We start from the raw sequence: 12,477 nt of genomic DNA, 5'->3' as shown, positions 1-12,477 counted from the left end.
TATTGAGGGTGGTGCTGCAGGGCTGCCTATGTCGGATGAACGTAGTACACTGCCTACGCATGGTTAGGCACAGGTAGTGTAATGTTTGGCATCCCTTTTAATGTATGTGAGAGTCAGAGAGAGGTGCTATTCCCTGGGTCCCTCCCATGTCAGTGTATGTGCTATGTGTTGCCTCTTTGCCTGGATCAAGGCATACTGAGCATGCCTCCTTCTGCCTACTGGGGCAGGCTCAGGTTGTTCCTCCTCCAAATCACTCTGTGGCCTGTGCAGGCCTTGGCATTGGTGGGAAGCTATGTGGCCCTGCCCCTTTCTGCTCCTGCTGCAGCTGTTTCCACAGGATCATATTGTGTAGCATAGCACATACAAGGAGAATTTGGGTACATGTAGTTGGTGAGTACTGCAAGGCTCTACTGGATGGGTCCATGCACTGGAACCATGACTTAAGCATCCCAAACACATGCTCTATTATGATTCTTGTTTGTGCATGTGCTTCAATATGGAGTTCTTGTTCGGGTGTGTGTGCATTTCTGATGGGTGTCATCAGCCACGGCTCCAGTGCATATCCAGCATCCCCCACTAGGTGACCATGTGGGATGTCCCCACTGGCAAATGTCTGGTACAGCTGCATCAGATGTCAGATGTGTGAATTGTGATAACTTCCAGGGCAACCATCACACACGTTCAGTTTTATGCCCTGAGCATCGCACATGACCTGGCAGTTGATGGAGGGGAAGCCCTTGCGGTTGATATAGACCCTACCCTGCTCACTGGGTGGAGCTTTGATGCATATGTGCATGCAGTCTATTGCACCCACTACCTCAGAGTATTCTGCTATTTGCTGGAAGAGATGCATACTACTGGCCAATGCCTCACGGGTGGGGGGGGGGGGATATACGTGCTCACCGACATGTGCTGCCATGGCATTCAGGAACTGGTGGAGTAACCTGGATGCTGATGCCTTTGAGATCCCCATCATATCCCCAGTTTGCCTTTGGAAGGTACCTGTAGCTAGTATTCGTAGGCCTACACATACCTTCATTTCCACTGGGATGGGTTCCCCTCTGTAAGTTCTGTGTGTCAGGTGTGGCTGGCACAGCTCAACAATCTGCTGTAGGAGGTCCCTTCCACCCTATAGTGCTCCACTATCTCCAGTTCATGTAGCCCTTGGTTGGTTACGCTGGGTCTGTACACTCTTCTCCGTCTCCCCACTGTGGTTTGGTTGGCAGCATCCCCATCCTCACTACTCTCAGCCTCTTCTACAAGTTGTATGATAGCTATTGTAGCCCCTAACATTTTGCTGTTGTGAGTGTTAAAAGTTCCCCGCTTGTATACACTGGTGGTGTAGGATGTGGAAAAAACTAAAGGGGTAGGTGTTTGCATAGTTTATAGTAGTGTTCTGGACTGAGCTGGTCTGCTGCCTGTGTAATTGGCTGGTTCCAATACGTTTCACCTGGCAGCGAACCTAGTACCCCTTGATTAACTTCCTACTGCTGCTTTCCCTTCCCATTGCCTTTCTGTTTCATCCCGGGGGTGTGCCACACAATCAGTGTACTCCAATGTGCCCACTGCTGCTATTTCCTGGGTTCACTTCCTTTATCTTCCTGTAGATCCCATTGTGCGGCATGCACACCCGCTTACACTTTGTCATACATGCTGGGCATGTTTAGACACACCCCCTGGCTTTGCTGTGCTAAGCTGTATGCAACCCCGAGCCACAGGGCTCCAATCCACTGACAATATGCCTGACACTCCCAGATATGACGTCACCTACCTCCTAGTCTTTCACTCTACTATTCATACTCTTATACTGTTGGGACCTGCCTCACATTCTGGGGAAAACCGGGATTCACTATCCTTCCCCTCATTTGCATAGGATTGCCTTCTAATGCATAGTTACATGTGTCACACTGTGCCTCCCCCCTTAGCAACCACTATTCACTGGCCAGGTTGTCTTTTGCCTGCCTTTGACTTGCATGGTAGAATACTGATTTTAGTTAGACTGCTTTTTTAGGTTTACTTTCTTATTTCCTCACCGATCCTGTTTGCACACCGCTGCCCTATGCTTCAATGGCCGTGATTGGTGGGCATATCATAAAAGTTGTATTTTGTACATTTTGCATTGTTTGCAATGCCATTGGCCTTCTACTTGGCCATTGGCATGCTTCCTTAATGATATTCAGCCTTTATTTGGTGCTGTCATAGCTCCATTTTGGAGTTTGCAGTACCGTACTCTGTTACTAACTGAGTACATTTCTGTATATTATGCTAGTCCTTCTTACCCTGATTCCTGCTTCCTGGATGGCAGATTTACCTCATTTGCATGGTTTTCATCTGCAAATGAGGTAATCTGCATACAGGGGCTGGAAAAGTGCAGCACTAGTGCTAGAGCACAAATCAAATGTGCACGTACGTGGCTCGCTCGGCCACCATATTGGCAAAATTTCCTCTTACACTAATCATGCATGCCGTGCAAACTTTTGAGAATCCGGGGAGGATGAAAACTGGTCAGGGAGGCTGCCAAGAGACCTACACAAACACTGAAGGAGGTGCAGGAATTTCTGGCAAGTACTGGTTGTGTACTAAATGTGACAACAATCTCTCATATTCTCAATATGTCTGCGCTAGGGGGTAGGGTTGCAAGGCGGAAGCCTTTTCTTACACAGAAAAAAATCCAGGCCCAGCTAAAATTTGCAAAACAATACATCAAGGCTCACAAAAGCATGTGGGAAAATGTGTTATGGTCTGATGAGACCAAGGTTGAACATTTTGGTCACACTTCAAAAGGTAATCTGGTGCAAAAACAACACTTCATATCACCAACAGATGGTGAAGCATGGTGGTGGCAGTATCATGCTTTGTGGCTGCTTTTCTTCAGCTGGAACTGGGGCTTTAGTCAAGGTGGAGGGTGTTATGAACAGTTCCAAATACCAGTTACTTTTGCCCAAAACCTTCAGGCATCTGATAGAAAGCTGAAAATGAAGAGGAAGTTGCCCTCCCTCTACTGGTTTTGAATATGAGGGTGTGTTGCTTGCAAAATTCTTAAAGGAGCCAAACTTATTACCTGGAATTGTCTGCTGATTTTTCTTACTAAATGAGTCAATATGAGAATAAGCTAAAGCTAAGTTATTCTCATAAGCAGCAGTATCTCTCTGTAATTTCTTAATTTTCCTTAAAATAATGGTTTTCTAAAATGATCCAGGTTCTGTAAAATGTTGTCATATTCCATATGTAAATCTAGAAGTTTGAGTAGTATTGGTTTAATATCCCCATCTATTATAGAATATTCTCCTTCACTTGTCTTATTATATTTGAATTATTATTAATTAAAAGCTTTAGAAATTCTAACCGAGCCTGATTAAAAAACTCCATTTGGGTTAGAAAAAAATGGGTCAGAATAGATGCTACCATTGGGACATTGGTAAAAATGCAAACCCTTCAGTACTATACCAAGTTCAATACATTATTCAAAATATTTGTTTTCTAAAGTAACAGCCTTAAACTTTTTCAGGCCCTTTTCCAATTTTTTCAACAATGCTTTGACATCTAAATTGGATGAATTAACTTTCAGAACTCACTAAGTATCTTTAAAGGGTTCATCTTGCAAATTTAAAATACAGTGAACAGCTTCATACTGCTCACAATGTTAGGAAGACCCAAAGGTGGAAAAGGTTTCAATAATCATTCCACCATCATCATCGGAACTACCAGTCTTGTACCAATGAATGATGGTCAATATATTTCCCAGAGTCCTTCAGTTCATTTAAATACTTATTCATCTCAATCATAGTCTCTAATACTATTTGTAAACTATTGCATTATGACTTCCAGGGGTGGAATATGCAGTTAAATCCAAAACAGCATCTGGCCCTCCACTAGCCTTCTGGGTATATATCCAAAAAACAACTTGTGAACAAAAAATGGAGAGCATCCACTGGTGGTAATAAAGAACAACCAAACCAAAAAAAAAAAAAAACACTGCGCAGTAGCAAGTGAAGAAACAACCAAAAAACAGTTAAATTCGTGTATCACTGATTCATTCTTTGCTTTTATCAACACAAAATGAGAGTTTGGTCCAAAAACACGAGGGCCCCACCCTTGTCAGACTCCATAAACCTCAAGGTCTTGTTACTTATAAGGTCTTTCAGGGCTGTTTTGTTATAACAATTCAAAGTATAAAAACATTTATTTTTTTTTCTCATTTAGCAGACCTGTAATTCTACTCTCACAAGCCTTTTTAAACACTTTAAGTGTGTTGTTCAATGCAGGATTAAACAAAGAAGGCTTAACAAATTTATTACAGGTCAAATTAACATTTTTTAAAGCAAATCGTAAGTTCAGCTTCCTAGTAAATTGCTTTAAACTTAATAAAGTCTTAGAGAAATTGGCTCCACATGATGGAATACAGTTTAAACTAAGTTCTGATACTTTAATATGTTCAGGTTTTAACTCAATACTTGAAAAATGAAAAATTATCTTTGGAATACTCACTGGGTATCAGTGGATGATTCCAATTTCTTCCATGCTCGGGTCCTGGTTTTGCGAAAAGTTTGCTGTTCTTCCTCACATCCTTGAAAGGAAGTTTTCAGTTTGGCTCCTAAGCTCTCACTGCTATCATTAATTTTATAGGTTCATAGGTTCATAGGTTTATACTAGGCTATCTGCCCTAAGGCATTTATAAGCCTAGCCCAAAGTTTTGTGGCTTACGCCACCCCTTATGTTAAAAAATACTGTGCCCATTAGTTTGTTGTACCTCTATCCAGCAGTGACACAGAGATGATTCCCGGGGTAAACCTACGATCTCCCATCCACCGGTCAAGATTTCTCTTGAACAGAGCCAGCGAGGTGCTCTGCCTCACATGGACCAGGATTTTATTCCACAGCATAGGGAGTCTCTGGTTGACAAATCTATCCCTCCAGCATGTCCTATTTATATCCGTGCTGAGGTTTAAGTCGCTTGCTCTAGTGGATCTGGTAGATTTGGATTTTTTGAGGTGGAGCATGTCCATTAATTCCGGGTTGGACATGGCCTTGTATGTCAGGCACAGGTCACCTCTGAGCAGGAGGTATGCGACTGAATAGAGCTAGAGTTTCTTCAGTCTGGCAGCATATGACAGATTTTGGAGTCCCTTTATCCTTTTGATGAGGAACTTTTGGGGTCTCTCCAATTGCTGCAGGTGTCGGGTGAGATACATCCTGAATGGGGCATTGTACTCGATCATTGGTCCGATAAGTGAAGAGTACAGGGGAACTATGACCTCACTTGATCTGGATGTGAATCCCTTCATGATCAGGTGGGCAATGTAGAAGGTCTTTCTAACCACTTTAGCAATGTGAGTGTCAAAAGAAAGGCCACTGTCAACCTGGGTCCCCAAGTCCCTGATAACCTCTTCTGTGCTTAATGGATTGCCACCTATATGGTAGCTTGGGGTTACCTTGTTTTTCCCGAAGGGTATGACTATACATTTTTTGGCATTTAAGTTCAGGCCATGGCTCTGGCACCAGCTATCAGTTTCCGTGAGACCCCTCTGAAGGATATCTGTGTCCGATGTACTTTCCACTATGGCGCCCAGTTTGCAGTCATTTGCAAACTTTGTCAGCCATAGTCCTCCTATGTTTGCCTGTACTTCTGTGAAGTAGATGCCGAACAACAGGGGGCCAAGGACTGAGCCCTGTGGGACACCACTTGTGACCGGCTTGGAGTCTGACATGGCGCCAGCAACTCTAACCCTGTGGGTTCTGTTCTTTAGCCAGTTTGCAACCCATTTTGTGACATATGGGTTTACATTTAAGCTGGTAAGTTTCTCTATAATACCCGAGTGGGGTATTTTGTCGAAAGCTTTTGTAAGGTCAAGTTAGGCTGTATGGACTGCCTTTCCCTCATCAATGGCTTTGGTGACTGTTTCAGTCCATACAGCCTACCTCGATCTGGCTAAGGCCTTCGATACAATACCCCACTCGGGTATCATTGAAAAACTCATCAGCTTAAATGTTAACCCATACATCACAAGATGGGTTGCAAACTGGCTGAGTGACAGAACCCACAGGGTCAGAGTTGCTGGCGCCATGTCAGACTCAAAACCTGTCACAAGTGGTGTCCCACAGGGCTCAGTCCTGGGCCCACTCTTGTTTGGCATCTACTTTTCCGAAGTACAAGCAAACACAGGAGGGTTATGGCTGACAAAGTTTGCAGATGACTGCAAACTGGGGCCATAGTAGAAAACACATCTGACACAGATATCCTTCAGAAGGGTCTCACAGAAACGGATAACTGGTGCCAGAGCCACGGCCTGAAGTTAAATGCCAAAAAATGCATAGTCATACCCTTTGGGAAAAACAAGGTTATCCCTAGCTACCAAATAGGTGGCAATCCACTGAGCACAGAAGAAGTTATCAGGGACCTGGGGACCCAGGTTGATAGTAGTCTGTCATTCGACACCCATGTAGCTAAAGTAGTTAGGAAGACCTTCTACATTGCCCACCTTATCATGAAGAGATTCTCATCTAGATCAAGGGAGGTCATAGTCTCCCTTTACTCATCACTCATCAGACCAATGATTGAGTACAATGCCCCATTCGGGATGTATCTGACCCGACTCTTGCAGCAGCTGGAGAGGCCACAAAAGTTCCTCACCAAAAGGATAAAGGGTCTCAAAAATCTGTCCTATGCTGCCCGACTGAAAGAACTCCAGCTCTATTCAGTCGCTACTGCTCAGAGGTGACCTTTGCCTAACATACAAGGCCATGTCAAACCCAGATTTGATGAATATGCTTCACCTCAAAAATCTAGATCCATCAGAGCCACAAGGGCGGAGACTTTAACCTCGACACGGCTATTAATAGGACGTGCTGGAGGGATAGATTCATCACCCAAAGACTCCCTATGCTGTGGAACAAAATCCCGGTACATGTGAGGCAGAGCACCTCGCTGGCCTTGTTCAAGAGAAATCTTGACCAATGGATGGGAGATCGCAGATATACCCCAGGGATTACCTCAGTGTCACTGCTCGACAGAGGCACAGCAAAATAATGGGTATAGTTCCCCATACTAAAGGGGTGGCGTAAGCCACAAAACGATGGGCTAGGCTTGTAAATGCCCTCGGGCAGATAGCCTAGTATGAACCTATGAACCTATGAACCTATTTTAAATTTTTAATGTTTTTATTGTGATTTCACAGTTTTTTCTAGTCAATTATTGTTAATTGCTGTTAATTAAACATGTGGTTGATTTTAGACTTGTCATTGGTTGTGTGGGCTTATAAAATGAATGTTTCATTAGTGACGTTATTATTCTGAGGAAGTAATTTTGTGTTGATGTAAGTGAAGAATAAATCAGTGATCTACTAATTAAACTGATTTTTGGACATTTCTTTACTTGCTACTGCACAGTGATTTTCCTTTTTTTTTTTTTTTGGTTTGGTTTTTGCTTATTACTGCTGGTGGGTGTTCTCCATTATTTTGTTCACAATACTTTAATAAAATCCTTTCTAATTTCTCAAAATAAGTTTTTACTTGCTCAAAGTTTTTAAAATTAGATTTGCATTCTGGTTCAATTTATCTATAATAATCATCATATCATCAGCAAAAGAAATTATAAATTGTTCTTTCTTTGTCATAGATGTTGCTAAAATAAAATCTTGGAGTTTAAAAATTAGTGGATTTATTATTAAACAAAAATTGTTGCAGAAAATGGACAACCTTGCCTTACACTAGTGAGCAACTCAAAATTGGGTAGGATCTTATTATTTATTTTAATGTAAGCTCCTGTTTGCGAAAAAAAGGAGAAACATAGTAGAGAACCCTCATAATGCTTCAGTACTGAGCAAAACTATTTTCTATTGGTTAAATCAAAAGCATTGATCTCATCAGATTTAGTCATTTCTAATATGACCTTATTGTCCTTATTGTCATTTGCATAAACATGCTTGATTGGAGATGAAGAGCTTGACCTCTGACATTATCCTATTTTCTCAAAATCCAAATTGCATGGGATGAAGCAATTTAATGGTGTGTGTTTTGTGATTTAATCATTTAGACTTAATTGCCTTTACTATTATTATATAATCTAAATTTAAAATTGAAATGGGGTTGCAATGTTCTGCTTTAAACAATCTTTACCTTCCTTCTTAATTAATACCATTTCATCAGGTCTCATTGAGTTAGGCACTCACCATCTAGGAATCATCATAAATTGAAATAAGTTCAGCAAATTAGGTGCAAAATCTTGTGAAAACATTAGAGAGACATCAGGTGTTCTTACTTTATTTAGTTTTAAAGTATTATTTGCATTGTTAATATCTTGTAAAGTAACCTCTGGAATCTCCCTCTCTTTTTTTAATTTAGGAGTGGAACTTAACAAGTGTTCAGTTTTATGTAGATTATTTGAAGTGCCTTCACTTACTGCTGCTTCATAGTGTCTCTGCAGGAGGTACAACACCCTCTGCTAGGGAAGTTTCCTGGTTATGTTTGGTTGGGGCGTTCTTTGATATAATGTGCATGAGAAGGAATAACTCTGTTTTAGTCCCTGAAATGCATTACAAACGTTGCTTTTATTTTGTTGTCTGTTTTCCTAGATTTGCTGACAAATGGCAAGTTTGTGCATGAAAAGTCAGATTGAAGCTAGTGTGGTTAACATGTGGGAAATGGGCATTTCTATGGCAGACCACACTGTATAACTTATAGGAAAACAATTTATTCTTAAGTTGCTGGCAAGCAAAAGGCATGAAGCCACTCAATTTTAGTTGTTCAATCTATCTTGTTAGTGAGGAATGCTTATTTGACTCATAATTCTTCAGGACAAACCTAACTGAGCAGTGAAGAAGGCATGAAAGGTTTACTTAAAAATCTCCCAAGACATGATGTCTAAAAGTTCCATTGTTGGACTTTTCTTTGGCTCTTTAAATACTCCTAGAGAAACATTACACATCTTTTAAGGTAGCACTCTCAGAGTGACCTTCAGTACCTGTTAGGTAAGCCCCGCCATCAAAACTTCCTTTAAAATATGTTAAGACAGTCTATCCTTCAACATTCTTTAAGGTCTGTCAAGACAGGGTTTCCCCCAAACTTACAGTAGCTCTTTTATGTTCCTGCCAATGCCTTGGCATCAATTAACATTATCAGGCAAGCCAATCTGGGATGGCCCATCCAACTGCATCCTAGAAAACTTGTCAGGGCAGCCAGTCCAGCCTCAATTATGATATTCTTTGCCTCTTATCTGGACAGGTCCATGCATAATCTTCAATAGCTCTTAGGGTAGCCACATAAATAGTATTTCTTAACACCTGGCAGGTAAGTGATTTCACAACAGATGTCATTGATCCATTTTTCTAAATTTACAATCACCCTGTACTTTGTATTTGTAAGTTAGTCAACGTGGAGAGCTTAGTTACAACACGAGTGACTGAGTTATATAAGGTTTTATATAAAATATATATGGATGACACAGTAACTGCACTTCTGGTGGCAGAAAACCATTTACAGAAACCAAGCATGATACTGACATAACACTAATGCCTGCCTTATTTTTCCTCAGGCATACTCTCATAGCTCCAAATGTATTCAGAGTGGAAAGCGAGGAAAAAGTTATAGTCGAAGCTCATGAATACAAAAAACCACTTAAAGTTGATATACTTCTCCACGACTTCCCACATAAAAAACTACTATATTATCAAACAGAAGTTACACTGAACAAAGCAAACAATTTTCTCGCTGAAGCCACAGTGAGGGTGAGTACGGAGTAAAAAGAAGTTTTAGACAAGGAGTGTCTTATTATCTTGCAGATCAGGGTACAAATATAGATCATTACAGTGCAGTTACCTGCATGGAAAGGTAAATGTTATAGAACAGCTCACATTACACACCATTACATGTATCAGTGTAACAGCTTATTCTGCACTGTATGTTACATATAATCACACATAACGTGACATCAGACACTGTAGTGTAACAGGTCATTCTATCTGTATATTATATAAAACCACATGGAACATGACATCACACACTGTAGTGTAACAGGTCATTCTATCTGTATATTATATAAAACCACATGGAACATGACATCAGACACTGTAGTGTAACAGGTCATTCTATCTGTATATTATATAAAACCACATGGAACATGACATCAGACACTGTAGTGTAACAGGTCATTCTATCTGTATATTATATAAAACCTCATGGAACATGACATCAGACACTGTAGTGTAACAGGTCATTCTATCTGTATATTATATAAAACCACATGGAACATGACATCAGACACTGTAGTGTAACAGGTCATTCTATCTGTATATTATATAAAACCTCATGGAACATGACATCAGACACTGTAGTGTAACAGGTCATTCTATCTGTATATTATATAAAACCACATGGAACATGACATCAGACACTGTAGTGTAACAGGTCATTCTATCTGTATATTATATAAAACCACATGGAACATGACATCAGACACTGTAGTGTAACAGGTCATTCTATCTGTATATTATATAAAACCACATGGAACATGACATCAGACACTGTAGTGTAACAGGTCATTCTATCTGTATATTATATAAAACCTCATGGAACATGACATCAGACACTGTAGTGTAACAGGTCATTCTATCTGTATATTATATACAGCCACATGGAACATGACATCAGACACTGTAGTGTGACAGTTCATTCTATCTGTATATTATATAAAACCTCATGGAACATGACATCAGACACTGTAGTGTAACAGGTCATTCTATCTGTATATTATATAAAACCACATGGAACATGACATCAGACACTGTAGTGTAACAGGTCATTCTATCTGTATATTATATAAAACCACATGGAACATGACATCAGACACTGTAGTGTAACAGGTCATTCTATCTGTATATTATATAAAACCTCATGGAACATGACATCAGACACTGTAGTGTAACAGGTCATTCTATCTGTATATTATATAAAACCACATGGAACATGACATCAGACACTGTAGTGTAACAGGTCATTCTATCTGTATATTATATAAAACCTCATGGAACATGACATCAGACACTGTAGTGTAACAGGTCATTCTATCTGTATATTATATAAAACCACATGGAACATGACATCAGACACTGTAGTGTAACAGGTCATTCTATCTGTATATTATATAAAACCACATGGAACATGACATCAGACACTGTAGTGTAACAGGTCATTCTATCTGTATATTATATAAAACCACATGGAACATGACATCAGACACTGTAGTGTAACAGGTCATTCTATCTGTATATTATATAAAACCACAATGAACATGACATCAGACACTGTAGTGTAACAGGTCATTCTATCTGTATATTATATAAAACCACATGGAACATGACATCAGACACTGTAGTGTAACAGGTCATTCTATCTGTATATTATATAAAACCACATGGAACATGACATCAGACACTGTAGTGTAACAGTTCATTCTATCTGTATATTATATAAAACCACATGGAACATGACATCAGACACTGTAGTGTAACAGGTCATTCTATCTGTATATTATATAAAACCACATGGAACATGACATCAGACACTGTAGTGTAACAGGTCATTCTATCTGTATATTATATAAAACCTCATGGAACATGACATCAGACACTGTAGTGTAACAGGTCATTCTATCTGTATATTATATAAAACCACATGGAACATGACATCAGACACTGTAGTGTAACAGGTCATTCTATCTGTATATTATATAAAACCACATGGAACATGACATCAGACACTGTAGTGTAACAGGTCATTCTATCTGTATATTATATAAAACCACATGGAACATGACATCAGACACTGTAGTGTAACAGGTCATTCTATCTGTATATTATATAAAACCACATGGAACATGACATCAGACACTGTAGTGTAACAGGTCATTCTATCTGTATATTATATAAAACCACATGGAACATGACATCAGACACTGTAGTGTAACAGGTCATTCTATCTGTATATTATATTAAACCACATGGAACATGACATCAGACACTGTAGTGTAACAGGTCATTCTATCTGTATATTATATAAAACCACATGGAACATGACATCAGACACTGTAGTGTAACAGGTCATTCTATCTGTATATTATATAAAACCACATGGAACATGACATCAGACACTGTAGTGTAACAGGTCATTCTATCTGTATATTATATAAAACCACATGGAACATGACATCAGACACTGTAGTGTAACAGGTCATTCTATCTGTATATTATATAAAACCACATGGAACATGACATCAGACACTGTAGTGTAACAGGTCATTCTATCTGTATATTATATAAAACCTCATGGAACATGACATCAGACACTGTAGTGTGACAGTTCATTCTATCTGAATATTATATAAAACCACATGGAACATGACATCAGACACTGTAGTGTAACAGGTCATTCTATCTGTATATTATATAAAACCACATGGAACATGACATCAGACACTGTAGTGTA

General features: G+C 39.8%; 1 protein-coding gene across 1 annotated transcript in view; it reads left to right on the top strand.

Moving 5' to 3' along the window:
* LOC122812307 (complement C3-like) overlaps positions 1–12,477 on the top strand; it is a 2,177,376-nt gene that overhangs the window by 160,814 nt on the left and 2,004,085 nt on the right. The window contains exon 2 of the mRNA XM_044084710.1: positions 9,530–9,722. Within this exon, the coding sequence (XP_043940645.1) occupies positions 9,530–9,722 (193 nt within the window). The remainder of the gene's footprint in view (positions 1–9,529; positions 9,723–12,477) is intronic.

Source organism: Protopterus annectens, chromosome 9.part0 (genome assembly GCF_019279795.1).
Source record: "Protopterus annectens isolate FY-2018-M chromosome 9.part0, PAN1.0, whole genome shotgun sequence".
In the NCBI taxonomy this organism is placed as follows: Eukaryota; Metazoa; Chordata; order Ceratodontiformes; family Protopteridae; genus Protopterus; species Protopterus annectens.
Note: the sequence above shows the minus strand (reverse complement) of the source record. Positions and strands in the feature narration are given on the sequence as shown.